The following is a 21916-nucleotide window of genomic DNA, read 5'->3' as shown; positions in this document are numbered from 1 at the left end:
TTCAGAGTTCCTCTTGCATTGGGAAAACTCAAAATTTCAAGGATTGTAATTGACCAATTTTCTAAAGTGGGGTTTAAATTACTCAAACGAAAACAACTTGTGTTTTTTACAAGGACAGAAACACGAGGAAAATTCATAGACCTTAACTAAGGTAACAGGGACTCCAGTTGTGTCTGTGTGCGTACTCCCTCCCCAGAGGCCCGTTTTGTGTTGGAGAAAACCTATAACTCCAGCGGACATGTAGCACCACCTGATGAATATATATGGTTTGCTCTCTGCCAGCTCCTGAGGGAAATATGTGGTTCTTAAGCTGCTAAATGCTCCACTGGGTTTGCTGGCTAGTTACTAATTGTGTTTCAGATACAAGGAAATATGAGGGTTCTCCGGCTGGTTAGACAGTGCTAGTGAATGAAGATATTTGGAAATAGTAATGACTCTGTGAATAATGATAATAACGAATAACGGACAGGGTTAATCGATAAAGAATAGTTGCAGTCGTCGTGTTTACAAGCCTGCATTATGAGCCAGTGCCTGCTTTCTGTGACAGTGATCTCTCTGCTTCCCTTCTGTCAGCACAGTTGTCTCAGTTCTAAAGTTACCAGTATTATATTGTGATGATCACATTAAACTGGGAATCGTTGGAAGCAGAGGCCCGGCTGGCTCCGTCTTCTGTTTGTTTCTGCATCAACGCTTCCAGTCTGTGAGTTGTAGTAAGTTATTTGACAAATAGCCGAAGGCCTGTGTGGGTTGGCTCCGGCGAGGGAGAGACTTGGACGACTCGTAGAAAGACTTCCTCTGATTATTTCTTAAAGGCCTGTTTCTCAGCACAGCGACAAGAGTCCAAGTCGCCTGCAGAAACTCGCCCAGCCATCTACCCTCTTGTTTATCTGGCGTGAACGTTGCTCCAAAGGATCTGAGGGGTTCTTTGTGAATAAGCCTCAGCTGCTTCGAGTCTGTAGAACAAAACTGCGTCTGCTTGTTGATGTCACTGTCATCAGCAACACACTTTTATCGCATCCGTGTTTAATTTTACCTGTCGGCTTACGGGAGTGTGTTACTGTCATCTGAAGAATTACAGCAACAGGATTCAGATTTGCCGCAAGGAGGAAGGCATTTTCAAGTTGTTTTGAGGAGGTTGCAGTTTTACTTTTTTATATTTTTGGTTCTGTTTTGTCATCTCAAATGAGATCAGTATAAAATGGAATAAAATTAAACTGAAGGACCACATGAAACTGAAAAAATGGACTGATTTGTACAGCTCACAGCCTCTCAATCTCATTTATTGTCAAGCAAACATGGCGTCACATCTAATTTCACTTATCTCTTCCACGTCAGTTGTGTTATTATAACGGCTGTTGATTTTAAATGGTATTGTTGCAGCTAAGTGACAACGAGTCATCTGCTGCTATAAATGTTCAGCAGGGGACCGGGGAATAAAAAGGCCACATAAATGAAGGCTGTTTTTAACTTCAGCCTCAGTTTGAATCTCATAATCTGTGTTTTTCTTCTTTATTTCTTTAGTTTTATGTATCCTGTTGGAGGAGGCTTGGGACCGCCGCAAGGTGAGTCATTTCGCAGTGAATATTACCGCTCTTTCCCTCCAAACTGTTTGTGTAAATATATTCAGCTGAGGAGATGGCACACAAATGTGTTTTGTGTGAATTTGAATGGGATCATAGAATATTGCTTTTTGAAGCAAACTGTCAGGATATTGCACTTTAGAATGTAAACGTTGTTTATTTTGACAAATGTTACTAGAAATCTTCATTTTAAATAAAGTGGATATTGAAATACTGATTTTCTAACAAGTATTAGCACAATAAGTGTCATTCTTCCCTCGATGTAATCAGTCACACAAGATGTGATCAAAAGTTTCTCGGCTCTGTAAATAACTTTAAAAAGTTTGGCTCATCTCCTCTTCAGTGTCACCTTCTTTGGCAGCCTTGTACTCTTCTGAAAAAGGCTAGGAACTGGATTAAACTTAAATTTAAGTTATGATTACAAAATAATTTCATCTACTTTCTCTGTAGAGCTCTTTGTTTTTTTTTTTATTGTGCTATAATTCAAACGCACTCTGTTCCTTTACAGTTTGTAGTTTTTGCTTAGTTGACTAAAACAGAGCTTCTCTTTACCAAGATCCATACATGAAAAGAGATGAAGAGAAACCCTGGATTGCTCAGGGTCTGTCACCTGGTCCACTTTCAGCACTATGACACATTTTAGAACATAAATCTCCTCCCAACATGTTTTTAAGTTCAGTAAATTAATGTTTAAACTACAGTATTGACCATAATAGTTGTGATTATGATTGTTGCTTTAATCGAGTGCTTGCTCTGTTGATTGAACTTTGTGCGCTTGATTTGCTCCCCTGTATCAAACATCAAGCCTTCAGCTTTCATTTGGGGAAGAGGGTGAAGCCAAATCTGGGTTGGGAGAGAAAAATAAACCAAAATGCAAAATGAAATAAGAGGAATGATGAGGAACATGCTGCAAGCATGCCCCTCTTTAGAGCTAAAAGGAACATGGGAGGACAGCCTAGTAGGGGAGATAGGTTGGCCTTTGACGTTAACTTTGATTGTTTTCGTCCTTTCCTTTTAGTTATTGGTCCTTGCAGTTCTTGGGCATATGAGGATCAGTGAGGATTCGGCACATTGCAGCTCATATCTTTGTTACAATGCTCAGCACTGAGCAACGCAGGTCTCAGATGTGCCATCATTTAGCTGTGGCTGCTCATCCTACTCAGACTGTTGGCTTTGCAGTAACGCCTCCAGATAAACCACGCATGCACTGGTGGGACGAGCGTCTCTTAGGGGTCATTATATGCTCCTGTTAGCAATGTCATTTTAGTCCAACAAATTAGAATGTGCACAGTCTCCCAGACAAGCCATTTACACAGCCCAGTTGAGCCCTAACACGGTGAATCATCTGCAGGCTCCAGTCGGAGCTGGCTGCTCAGCTCTGGTTAAAAAATAAACACACACTTTTCCAATTTTTCTTCCCCCAATCCTCTTGTTTTGCTCCAAGTTGTCACAGTAGTCACCAGAGAAACAGATTTGGCTGTTGCAAAGCCTGTGTCTTTTTCCAGCTGTCGGAAGAAATGGTAATGGATTTGCAATACTGAATTATGACCAGCCTCTGGAGGCTTTTGTTTTCTCTTTTTCTTGATAACTTAAACTAAGATAAGTAAGTAAATACATTTTATTTCTCCCAATAGTTTGTAAATTCTTCATTATAGCTGTAAAAACTTTAAACGCAGCCTATAACAGTGTAGCTTAATAAAATAAAACATGACCAAAATGAGCTCAATAAGGAAAAATTTACACAAAGGAAAGGTGCTCAGTTAAATGGAAGCTCAAAAAGTACATTTTTAAAAACACAGAAGAATCCCCTGTAAAAACTGAATGTAAAACGGGAAGAAAAAATTAATAGGAAAAAACAGATTAACTTATTAAACTTGTAATAAATTATTATAAAGAAACAAAGAACTTCATTTATACCAAAAGTTGGGAAGTTACTGTGTTTCAGCAGCCAATAAATCCAAGCACTCATTTGTATTATTAAAAAAATTACACTAAATAAGGAGCTCAGATTAAAAAAAAAAAGAAAAAAAAAAAAAGAAGAGCTCGATAAATCAGACTCCATATTATTTTGCGGACGCCTCACATTCCCCATGATGATTGCGGGAAGACCTCCAAATCTACTGTTTTCTATGTAGCTTCTCCGGTCTTACAGGCCTTGCTCCAGGCAGTAAAACTGTCAGTGCAATCAGCTGGTGAAGATTCTCTGTTGGCAAGAGAGTAATATGAAGAAAAACTACTAGAAGGCTTGTAAAAATTGATTTTACAAGACCCGTGAATCAAAAAAAAGTAGCCAAATCAACTTCACATGAATCGCACTGAGTAAGAATCAAGGCTGTCAGTTAATAAAACCATTAAAATAAATACAAAACAGTAACAATGGAAACTGCATCTCAGTATGGTACCAGGAAAAAATGCAATGTAAAAATTTGAATGTAATACAATAAAAGAGAGTAAAAGAAACTCAATAAATTCAGCAAAGCATGATAAACATGTTACATATAGAATATTTTAACCATGTCTACAGTATGTGATAACAGAGTTTGTGTGTTTCTGCAGGCATGGTACCCATGCAGCAACAGCAGCAGCAGCAACAGCAGGGCTTCCCCATGGTTCCTGTCATGCAGCCTAACATGCAGGGCATGATGGGAATGAACTTTGGAGGCCAGATGCCCCCAGGTGCCATCCCTATGCAGGTCAGCGCTATTTCTTATATGTTGTGCTTGGTTCTGTGTTTGCATATGTTTTTTGGGAGGGGGTCAAATTAATATTTCCCTGAGGATTTATTTATGTATTTATTTATTCTCTTGTAGTATTTTGAGTGAACTTGCTAATTTGGCTGCATTTGGTGCATACATAGTAGTGAAACACTGCTGTATTGATTTAACTGATTTCACTCATGTGGAAGGCTGGCTTTACAGCTCCTCTTGAACTCATTTGCTTCCATGTTAATCTCTCCACAAACAGTTTTAAACACCAGCACATTAACAGGAATTTATTGTTGCCTGGTGATGTTTAACAAGACTTTAATCCATTAACATTTTGCTTTCCCTTGGTTAAAGCATTTGATAATCACACGAGCGGAGCAGGAATGCTAAATAGTTTGTTGCATGTTTTTTTGGGGGGGTGGGGGTCTAACAGGGTGGAATGGCGATTGGGATGCAGACCCCTGGGATGCAGTTCTTGGGTCAGCCACAGTTTATGGGTATGAGACCAGCAGGACCCCAGTACACGGCTGACATGCAGAAACAGATGGCTGAAGAGCACCAGTAAGTCATCTTTACACCTCCATTATAATTCCTCTTTGTGTAGATCAAGTTTAAGTAAGCAGCTAGCTTAAAAAACAGTGCAGTGGAAAATAAACTTCCCTTTAACACATTCAAATTTTCTGTCAACTTCAGTTTCTGGTTACTTCTTATACTTTTTAATAGAGCCTTAGTGTCCAAATTAGGTAATTTTTCCCCCAAATACACTGAAAGATCTGAGTTTACCATCTGAGAGCATTCTGCTACTTTTTAGGACGTATAATCCCCCAAACCCTAACCCACTAACCCTGTAAAGCCTCTTGGATTAGCTGGAAAATTCATTATCACAAAGCTGACAACATAAAGTTAGGTGATTTTTAAAGCTCTTGAAAAATGGACTTCTTCCACATCTTCTCACAGCACAGCAGCACTCCAAACATCTTAAAGAATATGGATACTGGGTTGGGTTTTAATCATGTGTTGTTGCTTATTTTACTGGAGTAAAGTGTCTAAATGCTTCTTTGAGCACTGCAAAAGAAACCACACTTTTCCCTGCACTTTAATTTACTTATTTATTTTTTGATTTCTAAATGTTTAGATTTGTGTGACTGTACACTTGAGAGATTGATGCATCTTCAAATGCGATGTCTGCACGTTACATTTAAAGGAACCAAGTGAATCCTTGTTTTATGTCTCACAAGTACTATTTTAGCCCCAAACTGTAGATTGTGCGGTCACTGTTGGTCCTCAGTGGATGAGTCCTAATAACCTAGATGGTCCCGTTGACAAGTTGACATTTGTGGTTTTAAATGAAATGTCACAAAAACTCTTGGTTGGACTGCCATGACATTTGGTTCACAGATTCATGTACCCGTCATGATGACTTGTAATCAGTTGATGAACTTTGCATTAAAGGCCATCAGGGCACAGTTTAAATTTGTCCAAACACCTGTAAAGCTGATGACATTCCCAGCTGCCTCAGCTGTACTGTATGTAGTGCTAATTAGTGCATGTGAGAGTGTGAAGGAGAAGAAGAATATGAAGCAAGAGAGTAGTAGAGAGAGGAGGGGGGCAACCGGGGGGGAGCAGCAGTCAAACATGCAAATAATCTTGTCTCACTAAAATAAATACACAATACAGGATATTAACATGTTAATACCAAATAAAAATCAGCATGTTGGCTTCATCTTTATACATTCAAATAAATTCATTTTCAATTCAATTTTATTTATAGTCGTGTCAAAAAGTGGTTGCTCCCTTTCTGATGTCCTTTTTTTTTTTTTTTGGATACTTAAATGTTTCAGATCATCAAACAAATTGAAATATAAAGATCATGCACGTAAACACAAAATGCAGTCTCTAAATGAAGGTGTTTATTATTAAAGGGAGAAAAAATCCAGACCTCCATGGCCATGTGTGAAAAAATTATTACCCCCTAAACCTTATAACTGGTTGGGCCAGCGTTAATAGCAACAACTGCAATCAAGCATTTGCGATAACTGGCAGTGAGTCTTTTACAGCCCTGTGAAAGAATTTTGACCCACTCATCTTTGCAGACTTGCTGTAATTCAGCCCCATTGGAGGGTTTTCAAGCATGAACCGCCTTTTTAAGGTCAAGCCACAGCATCGGATAAGAGAGCTTATCACAGTTAATTCATGATTTAACAAGGCAGTGGCAGTCACTTTTTCTGACAGAGCTGTAGGGTTTGGTTGTTTTCCCCTTAATAATAAACACCTTCATTTAGAAGCTGCATTTTATGTTTACTTGCGTGATCTTTATCGAATATTTAAATTTGTTTGATAATCTGAAAGATTTAAGACAAAAATTTGGAATTCAGGAAGGGGGGCAAGGACTTTTTCACACGACTGTATGTAGCGCCAAATCACAGCAACATTGATCTCATTTTTGTTGTCAGGAAAAAACGTGCAATATGTCAGGTTGGCCTTTATTGCTTATCTTAATGGAGCACTGTGTCCAAGTACAGCCTCACAGACCACACGGCTAATGTGTCTTGTGGATTTTGATCCTTTTAAGATTATTTTCCAGAACAAAAACTAACACACTGAATCAGTTTAAGCACCTGGGCTGCTGCTCTTAGCTGACCCCTGATCTGATAGCTTTCTGGTCCTCTTCTCCATTAACATAAATAAATCATTATTATTTTTTTATAGATCCTCCTTCTCTTTTTTAGTAAGTTGTTTTATTTTCATCATTTTCTGTCAGTTAAATCTGCCCATTGTATCTCAATACTAAAATATAAAAATGACACAGTTTTCACAATTTTGCCTCTGTACACCATCGCAATAACTCAAGAGATGATTAAAGTGTATAAAGTGAAGAGTTTCGGCTTTACTTCAAGGCCGTTGCTTAGGAATTTAAATATTATTTGTGCTATTTTTTTAAGAGCATAAATTTGTAATTATAGGTTTGGATTTGCGTTTCCCTTCTTTCTCCTCTCAGGCAAAAATGCAGAGAAATACTTAATCCACAAGTTTATATGTAAAATGGTTAAAGTGATAAAATGTAAGTCTAGCTATAATAAGATAAGTAAACCGCAGAATGAACCGAATGAACTGAGAAATGTTGAAATGTTTTTACAAACTTCCATCAGACAACACGAACCTTCAGCTGCCGTTTTAACAAGCTTCCTTTGCGCTCATCCTTCTTAAGAGTCATATGTATTATGCTGTACTCTTCTTGCCCTTTAGAAAACGTCTGGAGCAGCAGCAGAAAATGCTGGAGGAAGACAGGAAAAGAAGACAATTTGAGGAGCAGAAACAGAAGCTGAGGCTGCTCAGCAGTGTCAAACCCAAGGTGAGCCTCTCTCCACATCTCGTTCTGCTTGTTTTTCCTGGCATGTCCACTGCTCGTTTTACTGACCCTCTGGACTCTCGATACCCAATTGTGCTGCGCTCAGACGGGGGAGAAGAGCCGCGATGATGCCTTGGAGGCAATCAAAGGCAACCTGGACGGTTTCAGCAGAGATGCAAAGATGCACCCCACTCCATCATCTCAGACCCAGAAGCCAGGTACCTTAGCACTTGGAGTTAAAAGTGTTTTCTGCTAAAGCTTCTTGCGTTAAAAAAAACCTTATAATAACTGAGTGATTGCTGGTTCACCAGACCACTGTATAATATTCTTTACTTAACTCACCCCTGTGTATTTGAGGAAATTTTGGAGATGCATTTAACAAATACACCGCATCTTGTGCAGTGCTTCCCGACCTTTCTAAACTATGAAACCTAGCAGTATTAACTTGCTGCTCCATGTTGCCAGTTTGAGATCTGTTCAAGGACACTTTTGAGTATAAGTTTCATTTCTGTAATACTATAACCTGCATCAATCATCTCAAGGCTCCTTATAGATTTATCAGTTTCTCCTGGGTGCAGACTTCTGCTTCAGCTGTTGGAATCTGTACAAATGTTGCGGTTTTGAAAGTGAATTATCAGAAATCCATCTAAACGACATGTAGTAAATCTGAATATAAGTTAAGTGTTCTTCAGTTTGTAGATCTACAATTTCTGCTCTTGCACAAAAAGTCATTATCTCACTCTTGCACTGTGCAGCTCCGAAATCATCTTCCATTGTAGTGTGTTTGTCATGTGCTGTGCCATCATCATTATTTCTTCATTTTTGCAGACTCATCGCCATCACACCCGTCTGTCACTGCTCCCTCCCTTCCCCCAGCTATGTCTGAGGATAATGATGACTTTAGTGACTTTCAGGGCCCCGTCGATACCCCCACGTCGTTCCCTTTGCCCCCCTCCTCATCCTCTTCCTCCTTCACCACCACTCCCTCCAGCTTTGGGTTCTCCTCTCAGGCCCAGCCTTCATCCTCTGCCCCCAACATAGGTTTCTCTGAGGACGATGACGAGTTTAGTGACTTTGTTCAGGGACCTGTAAACACTTTCCCTTCTGCCAACTTCCACCTCTCCTCTCAGTCGCAAGTCCAATCGACTTTTCCACCCTCACAATCCCTCCCCTCTTCTGTGTCCATTCACACTGACACCCAACACTCTGCTGTCAGCACCAGCACCCAGTCTGCATTTCAAGGTAACTCTTCTCTTGCTTTGTTCACACCTCCCCCTCCCATCCCTCTAATTTGCCCTTTTTTCCACCTAGTTTGGAGGAATTTTTTACATTAGTGATTCTTTTATCACTGATGCTGAATGCTTTTACTGGTAACCCTGGATGATGGGTTCGTTTTGACCTGCATTAATGTGTGAGAGCATGCATCTAGCTAGACCAGCAGATGACCTCAGTACTCAACACTAAAGGGTAAACAAGGATGCATAATAAATAAGGAATACTGTTGAAAATGACTGTTTCTCAGTAGGTTTTTCCCCATGCAGTAGTTGCGTTTCCTTTTGATAGTGAATTTATGATTTGTGCACTGGTAGAGGACTGTCATGTCATTTGTCATTTGCCCTGTAATCTCTGGGATGAGCAGCTGCTCTGTGACAGCTTTCAGTCTCAGACTGTGAATGACAGGGTGCAGAGATCACCTTCTGTCCAGAGCAATTCAGCAACCCTCCGTCCAGTGTCATCCTTGATTCTCTGAGACATCTCTGACCTAATTGTTTAGCATCTGGAATAAGCAGATTAGATGGCTGATGGATAGATTGCCTCTGATATTAAGAGACCTGAGGAATTTACCTTGCAGTGTCTTTGTTGAAATTCAGTCAGGTAACATTTCTGTTTAGGGGGCTGTTTACAAATGATCTCATTTGCTTTTTTTAATCTTATTTCCAACAAATAACACTAAATAATAGCTGATACTTGGCTTCTTACGCAATTTCTAAAGAAAGGTTTGGTTAAAAAGAAGAATATATTGGTACCCCTTGAGAAAGGCTGTACTTTGGGTAATAATGGTTAAAGTGCCTGCTGTTATCAGCTCAAGAAAAAGATCTGTCACTGAATTTGTTAGTGTGCTTTTGTATGTGGGATTTTGTGTGGTTTTTGGGCAAATCTCCTTAAAGCTTCTTAAAGAAGCCCTGTGGAGTTCTCTAGAGGAACAAAAGTTACATTTCTGTTCAGTCTTAGTCACCAGAAACTGTCCTTAATTCTTAGAAGACATGCTGATTGAATTCCTGCTTTCTAAAACATTTGCAAAGACTAATTGAATTTAAATGTTAAAATCAGTATTCAAAATTGTGCAGGCATGTTTTCCCCTGCCTTTGTTGGTGTATTGCTGCACATTTTGGCATGTTACTGCAGCTTGTTATAAGTGCAGTAGGGAATCATGTGTGCATGCATGCATTCATCATACCCATTCTGAGTGTGCATGTGAGAATACATTGACAAACAAAGTTGGCCCAGATATTAGTTAGTTGATGTTGGATTGCACTGGGTTGCAAATAGTTAAGTTCAGTTAATGCCTGTTAAGTAGTTATGTGTCCTGCCACCTGCATGATCTACCCAACGGCTCCCATACCTAAAGCACAGTAGTGGTTTAGTAGTGCGAATGCTTTTGAGGTGGACTATTTCCTGCCGTATGCTACATGCAGAAAAGGAAAACTGTGGAAAGTATTCCAAAATTGTCAGCTGTTCATGTTTGAAAACAGCTACAGGAAAGGAGCACAATAATGCTACAAGACGCCTGAACCATGATTATCAACCTTTTATAACTGCTACTGACTGCTTCAGTCTTATCTTGCATATCAGATCTCAAATACAAATCTTTAAGTTATAACATAAATCTACTAAAGCATCCCTAATTTCATTTGCAAATTGAGCCTATAAATAGATGCGTTAAATGTGCATTGTTGCTAGTATGTGTTAAAGAAGCTTGTTCCTCATCCACCCCTCTAGGCCCATCCCTGGAAGAGAAGCTGTTCTCCTCCTGTGATCTCACAGCTGATAAGACTGCGCAGGTTAGCTTTAAGTCCAAGCAGAGTTTGACTGAAATGACTCCTAGAGCTAAAGTTTCAGCCCAGTTTCAGCCCAGTACTAAAGCGAGGAACTGGGCCGCGGCCACCGAGGACTTGAGCTCTGTCTTCGTCACAGAAAAGCCACCAGAGGCCCCGGTACCAGCGCCCAAACTCCCCCCATCAGCTGCTGGCACATCTCCTCAAACCAGTAGTGACAGTGGTGAGAGAAGTACCCGTTCACTGGACTTCATAGCTGCTGCTTCTCTCTTGCTTTGCAGCATTAACAAACAATCAGGGTGGTAGTTCTCTTTCTGTCCTTGAGAAATATTTTCATTCTTTCTAACCCTGACAAAATAATTGTATCCCTCTTCTGGCAGTTTAATCTCCTCTATCTCTTTGGGTTATAATTGATTTATGCTAGATCCTGGACTGGGCATCCTACTGTTGTAGCCTGCGTGCTGTTAAATGAAATCAAGTTGATGTTTTCTTCGCTGCTGAGGTGACGATGTCTTTGAGGTGCCCTTCCTTGTGTCTCTCCATCGTCTCCTAAATCTCTGCTCCTATTTCTTCCTGCTTTATACCTCTGTCTTGTTAGCGGGGCTCTCTTATGTCACTGCTCCCTGCACAGACTGTGGAAATGGACTGTGTCTGTCAAGGTCCTTGGGTGATACCTGCTGACTAAATAAGCCGCCGTCTGTTCACTCACTGTGTAACACCCTCTCAGAGAACGACCTCTGGCGCATGCTGACTGCTTTGGTTTAACAGGGATGCGCATGGATTGGCAGGTGCCACTGGGGCCCAACATAATCCAAGGCTGATTGTGCATGCTACTCTGCTACTCCTTTGTGCTGTTATTTGTTTGTCTGTGTCCGTGTCCTCCGCGTCATCAGGGGAAATATTGCGGCTCATCACGGGGACCAGGGGAGATTTGTAATAAGATTCATTTAACTGCTCAAGACTGATGGAAGTATTATGTGCAAAGTGGGTGTCTGAGTAAACACCTGCCTTGCAGACAGTGTCAGGGACTCGAAACGAGCCATAGCAGTTTACTGAAATGTCTGGTTGTCTGTTTTCTAGAAAAGAATAATTTAGGTCAATGTCAGCAGTTAAATTATATTTTTAGTTAGTTTTTCTTACAAGGCAATTGCCTCTCTCCTCTCTCCTTGAAGCTGGAAATGACTCACAGACTGATTTATAGATGTCTGATGTGGCAGGGCGTTTGTGATTCAGTGCAGGGGAGCGTTACATCTGCACCGAGCCTTCCAGACATCAGGTGTATAATTTTGTCGAGTTCGATATGAGCAGGGCTCAGCTGCCAAGAGACTTGGCAGATCGTAAGCCTGGACAAGACTTTTGCTTCAACAGCTAATTGTGTGTCTGTGTGTGTGTGTATATGTGTGCTTGTGCTTCTGACAGCAGGTGTTGGTGTGTATCCACAACAAGAGCACATTCAGACCATGCTGCCCGCCTGGGTTTACAACGACAGCCTCGTCCCAGGTAAACGTTTACTCTCAAAAACATCCAGTTTAATGTTCAGACGACGATATTCAACATCGCTGTGTGTTTTGCGGAAAGAAATGACACGAATTGCAAAAATGTTTTGTTTTTCTTTTCCCAGAAATGTTCAAGAAGGTTCTTGAAATCACCATGACTCCGGCAGGGATAGACACAGCCAAACTCTACCCGATATTAATGTCATCAGGTCTTCCCAGGGAAGCACTCGGGCAAATCTGGGCATCAGCCAACCGCACAACACCTGGCATGCTGACCAAGGAGGAACTTTACACTGTACTTGCACTAATTGGGGTGGCGCAGGTAATCACTGAAGTCAAAACAAATTATCCACTTAGAACAACTCCACTAATCATCTCCCACAGCTTCCGCAGAGCCTCGCCATAAACTCCTCACTGAAATTAGCTGGGCTTAGTTCAAAACGGAGAGAAAAGAAGCGGTGCTGTGACTCAGCCCGCGGCCTGTGAAGCGTTATAAGTCCAATATATGGCTGAGTCCCCATCAACCAAGTTTGGCAGGAGGCTTCTTATCACTCTCAGCCCGGGCCTGTCACCACCACCCCTGGGAGGATGCAAATCTTCAGGCAGCTCACGAAACACTGCATGCCTCCGCTTCCATGCGAGGAATAATAAGACACCTTTGGTGATGTAAATCTTCAAGAAGCTTAAAACACAAGCAAAACAAGGTGCATTCTCTTGTGAGGTGGAAGAAAGTTTGAGTCTGCTGGTGACATCTGTTCAAAAGGATTGTGTTGAATAATTTATATATAAACGTTAGTCCTTGGCCACGTTCAGTGAATACAGAAGGGCTTTAAATTATATAGGTTCACAATGATCCGTGTGCCCTGATACCTTTCGTGATTTAACGCATTAACCCCCCCCCCCAAAGAAAGAAAAAAATGCAGCCAAATGAAACTTTGAAACATCTTACAGGCTTTGTTTTGTATTTGTCATTGTCAACAGTCCTCATGGAAAGACTCAAACTGACTCCGTTACTCTCACTCACTTCTTCACCTTATCTGTGGCTTTCAACCTGAGGCTTTTTTGCAGTCACAGATACATAACTCCATTTTTTAGAAAGTTAAGGTAGATTCCAAAAACGCTGGGCATCACTGCTTTGACAAACATTGCACACAAAGCGTTTGTTGAAGACTGCTTTGATTATATTTGCAGCTGCAGGACAAAGATTTCATCATGTTTTAATATGCTTTTGCACAACAGCTGAGCTCAGGGGGACCTGCTTCGCTTGAATATTGTTTGTCGTGTCCTTACTTTCAGAGTGGCCTCCCGGCAATGAACGTGGAAATCCTCGGCCAATTTCCTTCTCCTCCCGTGCCGAACCTGCCGGCTCTGGCTATGGCCATGGCCCCTGTCATGCCTCAGCACCAGCAGCCCATGATGACCCAGCCCCCGGTCTCCATGGCCATGCCCACAGCAGCCCCGCCACCAGTCATGCCTATGACACCGGCAGCACCGGCTCAGCCACCCACAAACACAAATTTCATTGCCAGTTTCCCTCCAGCACAGGTATCACAGGTATGCTCAGTTTCTTATTTTCCTGCTGTCGATCACCTCACTCACTTCACTCTCCAACATGATGTTTGCGTAGGGAACCAAAGCCGATGACGATGACTTCCAGGACTTCCAGGAAGCTCCAAAGGCAGGAGGAGACCAAGCTTTCTCTGACTTTCAGGGGGAATCGGGAGGAAGCTTCCCTACTACCATTGCACCACAGCACCAAAACAGGTACAGGCTTGTTGATGAAGACAGTGAGTCTGCCTTTTTTTCCAGGCTTGTATAATTAGGAGCATTTTAAGAGCTTATGTGACCCTAATTATAAGCTACATTAAATAAGATTGGGTATTTCTTATTCTAGCTCTCTCTCCTTTTGCTCTCTGTGCTGTAAATATTTGCAGAGATGAGCATCAAATATTCAGCCCTAGATGATTATTTATAGCTGACTCATCCTGCATAATATTTGTACTTCTCATTGTCTGTCTTACAGTCAGAGGCACTGTTTCAATATCTTGTAATAACCTCCTCTGAATAGGAATGAGTTTGGGTCATCTACTAATGAATTCATTTCAGTGGACAGTAGATAAGCTCGTTTCTTTATATTACTTCTTTCCGAGCCTTTCTGGAGCAACCGTGCCTTCAGTGAGAGGAAGCTGAAAGGCAATTATCCACTGAAAGACAAAGAGAAAGCAGAATTAAAGTATCTGAAATCTAAGTGGCATAGGCGTTTTATGATTCTCTCCTATTTCGCAACTGAAAAAATCCAGTCCTGACGGTTTCATCAATGTAACAAGAATTCCCCGCAGACTGAGATTGCTTTCTAATTAAATGAGAGGCTGAACAGCTCATATTGGGCTGCCAGCCTGAACTGGCATCCATAACTTACTGTCGGATGTCTTACAGAAAAAGCGCTTTGAGGAAACTAATATTCACTGAGTTTAACAATTTCCCTAAGCCCCTGATTTGTCTGTTTTAGCATATGATCAGGCATAATGGTCATCATATTTCTTGCTTTTGGCCTGTATTAAAGCATCCTTCACTTTCAGGAATAGTTTGGCATTTTGGGATTATGCTGGTTAGTTTTCTGTTGTGTTGAGAAGACTGAAGCCACTTTCTTGGACTGGCTCTTTCATCAGTTGACTGAAGTCTGTCAGCAGCAGCTCTTAAGCTCGCAAATAAACCAGTCTGTGCAAAAAACTGAGGTGTAAAAATATGTTTTGGGTTTCAGTGGTTGATCATGCATCTCAGGTTGGACTGTTAACGTCCTGGAGTCTTCAGTGGGTGCAGGACAGCACAAACCCTCTAAATTAAATTAAATATAAAGTGGTAATTAACATGTATCAAAGGGGCTGGAAGGTGTTCACGTCTCACGCTAAACAAAACTATCTCGCTACTGAATAGCCTGAATATTAAGAGACAGTAAAAGAAGTATTATCAAAATCTTTTTTTTAGACCTAAATCAATATAGGATTTTTAAGACCAGTACCAATATTTGGCAATTTTTAAAAACTGGTATATCACTATATTTTTTTAATATAACAGAGCTATTTAAAAGTAATGTTGCTCTAGTGTTACAACAGGCCACGGATTACTTATTTACACTCTGCTTGGATCAGCTGCTTGTTCTTTGAGGCATTCTAAACATGTGCTGCTAACATGCAGTCCAGTACATTTTGTCCGAATTAGTAAAACAAGATATAAATACTTTTGTTGGTGAGCTGGATGTGAGACAGTGGGCGTGTATTTTTATTCCTAAGCAGAGCTACCTTCTGCCTGTTCAGTGGCCTTAATGGATGAAAGGACACAAAGAGCTTGTAACAAAAGAAAAAAAAAAAGAAGCTGTTTCTCTCCAAATTGTGAACCCAGGGCAAACGTTCAGCTCAGGCAGCTTATAGGGATTAAACTTTACCTTTGAACTTCGCCCATCATGATGTCTGATGATTCGCTTTTGTGTCCCTGCAGCACGCCTGCCTTGCTGACTCCAGTGTCTGGTTCCTCCTCCGCCTCCGTTACATCTTCTGATAAGTACGCCGTGTTCAAGCAGCTGTCTGTGGATCAGCCTGCAGAGCCTACACCCCCTGCCTCAGGTACGTTGGATACCTCATGTAATAGTGTTAGTCCTCTTGGGGGTACATACTGGGACCAAAACATAAAGTCAGTCAGAGAAGGAAACAATATTATCATCACAGCAGCATGGGGAACAGCACGTTCCGTTCCTTCCTGTGTAGATAACTGGCAAGGATTCATTAAAAGCAGAAAGTGATAACATGACATTTCCAGGTATTTCATCATGTCGAGCCCTTTTATTACATCTAAAATACGAAATTGATCCCTGAAGGTTAAAGCAGCTTACATAAGGACACGTTCAGTTCACAAACTAAGTTTTGGCCCTTGAACGATACAGGGAGAGTAAATTTCTTTCATATTGCTCTTTATAGTTACCAATTCTTCTTTATTTGCTCTGATCCAGATATTGGAGACAAATACAGTGTATTCAGACAACTCGAACAACCCGCGGAGAAGAAATCAGTCGGTAAGAGACCCACACATCTCGATCTCTCTGTGGAAAAAAAACAACACACGTTCACCTAATGTACATATTAGCACATCCTTGCTTTTTGACCTCTTTAGGCAGTGACGTAGAGAACTAAGAGATGAACTTTATGAACATCACATCATCCCCAGGAAACAAATGGTTTCTTTTTATGTTCTCTAATTAAACTGTGTATTATAACTTGGACAAAGCTGTCAGGTCACCACACTACCACAGAGCCATGTTTACACTGTGTCTTGTATTGCAAGCCTGCAGCGTTGATACCCACTGTGTTTCCCATCCCTGTTTCATTAGAACAGTTTCCGATGGGGACACCTCTTACAACTCCAGTAAGTCATGCTTTGCAGTGACCTTTCTTTGGCATTGTCAGGCTCCATCTCTTTAATGAGCCCATTAGTTATCGCTCTTCCACCGTACACCAGCGGTGTGAACAGATTCTCTATTTCAGCATGCATACGTTACTCCACAGGATTAACAACTGCTGAAAACTTGAGAATTTATTCTGACTTTTTTCTGTGTGGTTTTTGTAAAAAAGAGGCAAAAGTTTTCCCACTGCTATAAATACCCATCACAGTTATCTGCAGAAAATGATAATAGTTTGTTCTAGCTTTTTTACTTTTAGCTAACAACTTCATCAGGATTCTGTAGATGTAATATTGTTTCCTGATAACAAGTCATATCTGTCTTTTTCTAAGCTGTTTTGTCATAAATAGCATTTTCTGTCAGGTTCAGACTCTCTCATCAGAAAACTTCAGACATTTGCATAAAAGTCTGTGATAAACACAGCCACTAAACTCAGGTGTAAACTATCATTGCCTAAAGATATTTGATGCTATAAAATATAAACCTAAAATACAGAAATTACACTGGAAACCATTTGGCCTCGTCTACTTCCCTGGAAGATATTGGATATTGTAGACAAAAATGACGTGTTGGATGGTAATTTTTGCAGAATGACTATAATCAACAGTTCCTTGCGTGGTAGTGTCGATGTACATGCACCGTCTCTCATTAGTTTGGGGTCATTTGAAAGAAAAGCACATTTGTTTTTAGTAAAGTAAAGTTGATTGAGGATTCATTTTGTAGAAATTCCATTAAAAGTTATATGATGTAGGAAGTATTACTTTTTTTAATTATATATTTAATGAAAAGAAGTGTGCATTTCTTTAAAAAAAACCCCAGCCCTAAACTTTTGAGTGATAGTGTATGGAGAGCTTTTTGTGCAGTGATGTATGATCTTCTTTGCACACTGCAGCCCAAAGTTCACCAGTGGAGCAAAGGAGTAACTAATGCACCATTCCTCTCTCTTTTAGGATTGTAAAATAACTGAATGGTAGCTGTTGCAGCTGAGACCTTTTGGCCCCTTTATATCTCTCTGTTGTTTTTTTACTAATCTTAAATTCTTCTCTTTGGTTTACAGGAGAAGGATTTGCAGATTTCAAGTCTGTCGGCACAGTCGATGATGGCTTCACAGACTTTAAAACAGCCGACAGCGTCTCTCCACTAGACCCTCCAGATCAAGCCAAGCTCTTTCAACCTTCCTTCCCCTCTGCTTTTCCAAACTCTCAGTCACTACAGCAGCTTCCCCAGCAACAGCCAGCAGTGTCTCTTTCTCAGCCCAAAAATCCTCTCAATATGGCTGACCTGGACCTTTTCTCTTCTATAGCGCCCTCTGTTCCTGCCCCCACTGAGACAAAACCCAGCACATTCCCTTCTGTGTCTGTGCCCCCCTCTCTTGTCCTCCTGCCAGGTGGAGTAAAACCTCCGGGAGGAGGGGCAGATGAGTTTGGGGATTTTGCCCTCTTTGGCTCCTCTTCTGACTCCACTCAAGCTTCAGCCGCAGGAGGAGCTGCCTCAGCACCTCAGGATGACTTTGCAGACTTCATGGCATTTGGCAGCTCTGGTGGAGAGCCTAAAGGCGAGAGCAGCGCGGGTGTTCAAGGGGAAACCTCCACACAGCAGCGGTCTCAGCAGAGCTCTGACAAATATGACATATTCAAACAACTTTCTCTGGAAGGAGGCCTCGCCTACGATGACACCAAGGAGAGCGGCGCCGGCTCCTTCTCGTCACTCAAGAGCGACAACGACGACTTTGCCGAATTTCAGTCCTCGAAGTTCTGCACAGCACTCGGTGCTTCTGAAAAGACTCTGGGTGACAAGGTGGCCGCGTTCAAACAGGCCAAGGAAGACTCTGCATCTGTAAAGTCCCTCGACCTCCCGTCCATCGGCGGGAGCAGCGTGGGAAAGGACGACTCTGAGGACGCGCTGTCAGTGCAGCTGGACATGAAGCTGTCGGACATGGGAGGAGACCTGAAGCACGTGATGTCAGACAGCTCTCTGGATTTGCCGGGTCTCTCTTCCCACCAGCCCCCTGCTACAGGTGAGGAACTTGTGCGTTTGCTCTGGTGAGGCTCCGTGCAGTGACACACAATATCGCTTTCAGCCAGCCTCTCCTTCTCAGTGACCCCTCCCCCAGACAAGGGGTCAAAGGGCAAATAATGAGGTCCTTGTTGAATTGAACATGCTCAATTGCTGAACACAAACATGAGTAACATATCAAATTAGATGCATCACAGCTTTCATTCTACATTTCATCGTTCATCTCATCATACTCTTTATTTATTACTTATTTATTTAAGTATTTATTTATTTAAATCTTTAGTTTCTTCCTCATTAGTTTTTTTTATCTCCACATTCCTCTTCCCGTATATTGTTATTGTAATGACAGGAAGGTCCTGGCCCATATCTCTATTTATTTACAAATGATGAGTGCCTGGTTTTGATGTGCTGGCAGTCATAGTTCACAGACGAGGTCCCCCAGCTGCTGCCTGCGCGACTCGGATAAGCCTCCTGTTTGATGTGTCCACACCGCGGCAGGTGGATGTCGCACTTCCTTTCTGTGTGTGTGTGTGTGTGTGTGTGTGTGTGTGTGTGTGTGTGTTGTTTTGGGCAATGCTAAGAGACGGAGCAGTTGAATACAGATGAGTACAGGAGGGCGTTTATCCTCTTGTTTATTCAAATCACAGGTTTTCGAACAATAGGCTGCAGCTTACCAAAGGCGTTATCCGTAAGCCATCATTTACCTTTTTAACTGATGTGTGCAAAAAGCACAGCAGATGACTTAATTTTGATTCGCTTGAAATAAAATGTTACCATTAATACGACGTTTTGCATGCAAAAACTGGAGACTATTTTCATATAGAGCAACAGTGATTTGTCACTATTAAAAATATTATAGGTGGATGTGAGGGCTTGAATGTGAGTGCATGCATTTGTCTCTTTATGCCTGTCAGTTATTGTATTACCCTGCAGTATTTTCACATTAACCACGGAGTATGTTTTGGATCAAATGGACGTCTAATTGTAAGATGTCTAAATAATAGCGTGTCTGCTTTTTCCTCCCCTACCTCACATCCATGAAAGTGGAGTTAAAGTTTACCTAAAGCTCGTCCTTTTATAAAAAGGGAAATCAATCTAGTGTCTGTTAATAATCGGGTAGTGTCCGTGTCCTTTTTTCCCCCCTCTCTTCACTGCTCATCATTTATTCATCAGGCATCTCGTCTTCCACATCATGCGTCGTGTTTCATGCAAAACATTTCAAACCATTCTTGCAGTGTAACATGAGATGGGTTGCATGTGTTCTCAGGTGAAGGCTCTGTAATTCAAACGTTTGCCAACTTTAAGGGAGCTTTCATTTTTATTTAAAAGCTCAGACAAAGCTTGAGAAGTTTGTACAAATTGACCAAATCTTCACCTGACAACAGTCGTGCAATCAGCTTCCAATATTTCGTCACATATCATTAATTATCATCACATGTGTCAACTTATTTCATCCAAGAAACTGATACTTTATCCTTGACTAGAAAAAGATGTAAACATCCCCATTGCCTTATTTCAGTTTCTGTGCAGTGGTCAGATTTTGGTTAAACCCAAACAGGCCCCTCCGCACGGAGAGCAAACAATCCAGTCCATGGAGCTGCAGCGAAACCGCTGATCGGGTAAAGACCTGCCCGCTTTAACATCGATACATTCCTGAGAAGCTTATACGCTACCGTGACGGCGGTTTCATTTCACCCTTATTTATCAGCTGTTCTCGGAGAGCTCTGGGACTAACCTGTCGTTAACGTGTAGCAGTCCGAGCAGTTTGAGCACCTCACCACGCTTTGCACTGTGTTTTTGGAAATGTATGTAAGCTTAAAGAGACAGTATTTCTTTTCTGAGGTTCCTTTTGAGTCGCAAGAGGAATCAAATTTTCTTTCTCGTAATTTTCTTTTCTTTTTTTCAAAAAATCCGTTATCTGTGATATCGCAGCATGAATTTTTATCACGTGTGGCTCTACGGTCTGGCTCTTTGTGAGCATAATGAAGTTAGTATTACCCTTCCTGCCTTGCTTTTTGCTGCAGTGTGCCTGCCTTTTCAATTTGTGAAATTGACAAGAACGTAATACAAAATAACCATTTTATGCATAACAGTATTGCAAGTTGTTTTTATCAAGGGAGAAATGTGTACATGCAGATTTAATAGTGTATTTTTATTACAGGAATATGACCTCTTATTTTGAGACTATAGGAAGACTTCTCGATCTTGTTGTGATTTGCCAACTATGTAAATTAAATGTAGCCGACAGTATTTAGTAGAATCAGAGTATTTTTAGTTCAACGTGGATTCAAACATCAAAGTTTTTAGTAAATAATGATGTGTTATTAATCAAGGGGAATTAGTGCTCATCATCCTGCTTTGACAAACAATCACTGTAGCAAGAGGGGAAAAAAAGGATACTGTCTCTTTAAATCTGTTCCTGCATCTGTGATTGGATGTAATGGAAGCCCTTACTGGGATGCCAGGTGTAAGGATGGCCCTCTTTGTTTTCTGTAACCCTTTGAGGGCTTGAATGATATCGCTTCACATGTTTACATGCAGATTAATGCAGATATCCTGATCTCTTACCCTTATTTATTAAAGACTAAATATGTACAGATGGCAGCCTCCTTGCTGCTTCTAAAGTTTAGCTTCCTCCCTGTCAGTTTGTCCCCTCAGGTCCTCAAAGGGTTAATGCTTCCTGCCTTGTTCTTTGAATAATCTTTCAACCTGGCCTTTTCAAGTGTTCTGTATTCAAATCTTTTTTTTTTCTCCAAAAAAACAAAACAAAACAAAACAAAAAAATACACCTGTTGATTTACATCCTTATAGTAAAAGAAAGTTTGTCATCTTCCCAGAATTACTGATTCTAGTCTGTGAATGTGCCTTCTCATTCTGCTTCTATATCCTCGGATTATCTTTGTTTTACTTTCTCGCTGTTTGTTTTCTTCCTTTTCTCCTGACTCTGCATGCACTTGTATTCCAGATGACTGAAATTTAATTTTCAAAGTGTTAGTTTGACTAAACCTCTTGTAATGGTAGACCTCTTTCACAGTTCTTTGTGACCTCTCTCTCTCTCTCTCTCTCTCTCCCTACTCATGTTGTCGTAATAAATATTACTGTTGGTATTGCTGAAACGCGTACCGTCTTATTTCTCCTTTCCTTTCCTGTGAGGCGTAATGTGGTTGTAATGACACGAGGCTCACACCACTCGATCCTTGTCAATTTCACAAATTGCTTTTTGTGTCTGAGGGTTCTGTCATGCAAAATAGGAAGGCTTCAACA

General features: G+C 41.1%; 1 protein-coding gene across 14 annotated transcripts in view; it reads left to right on the top strand.

The window, feature by feature from the left end:
• Nucleotides 1-21916, top strand: part of synrg (synergin, gamma) — a 42381-nt gene that overhangs the window by 3926 nt on the left and 16539 nt on the right. For 5 of the 14 annotated variants that reach the window (XM_026191401.1, XM_026191398.1, XM_026191395.1 and 2 more), the window contains exons 2-15: nucleotides 1522-1562; nucleotides 4137-4273; nucleotides 4719-4846; nucleotides 7532-7637; nucleotides 7741-7852; nucleotides 8463-8876; nucleotides 10635-10913; nucleotides 12110-12190; nucleotides 12312-12508; nucleotides 13483-13740; nucleotides 13814-13950; nucleotides 15682-15806; nucleotides 16190-16252; nucleotides 17694-18653. In XM_026191401.1, coding sequence (XP_026047186.1) covers nucleotides 1522-1562; nucleotides 4137-4273; nucleotides 4719-4846; nucleotides 7532-7637; nucleotides 7741-7852; nucleotides 8463-8876; nucleotides 10635-10913; nucleotides 12110-12190; nucleotides 12312-12508; nucleotides 13483-13740; nucleotides 13814-13950; nucleotides 15682-15806; nucleotides 16190-16252; nucleotides 17694-18653 — 3038 coding nt within the window. The remainder of the gene's footprint in view (nucleotides 1-1521; nucleotides 1563-4136; nucleotides 4274-4718; nucleotides 4847-7531; nucleotides 7638-7740; nucleotides 7853-8462; nucleotides 8877-10634; nucleotides 10914-12109; nucleotides 12191-12311; nucleotides 12509-13482; nucleotides 13741-13813; nucleotides 13951-15681; nucleotides 15807-16189; nucleotides 16253-17693; nucleotides 18654-21916) is intronic. The other 9 variants (XM_026191397.1, XM_026191393.1, XM_026191406.1 and 6 more) reach the window with 7 other exon arrangements.

Source organism: Astatotilapia calliptera, chromosome 14 (assembly GCF_900246225.1).
Source record: "Astatotilapia calliptera chromosome 14, fAstCal1.2, whole genome shotgun sequence".
NCBI lineage: Eukaryota > Metazoa > Chordata > Actinopteri > Cichliformes > Cichlidae > Astatotilapia > Astatotilapia calliptera.
Note: the sequence above shows the minus strand (reverse complement) of the source record. Positions and strands in the feature narration are given on the sequence as shown.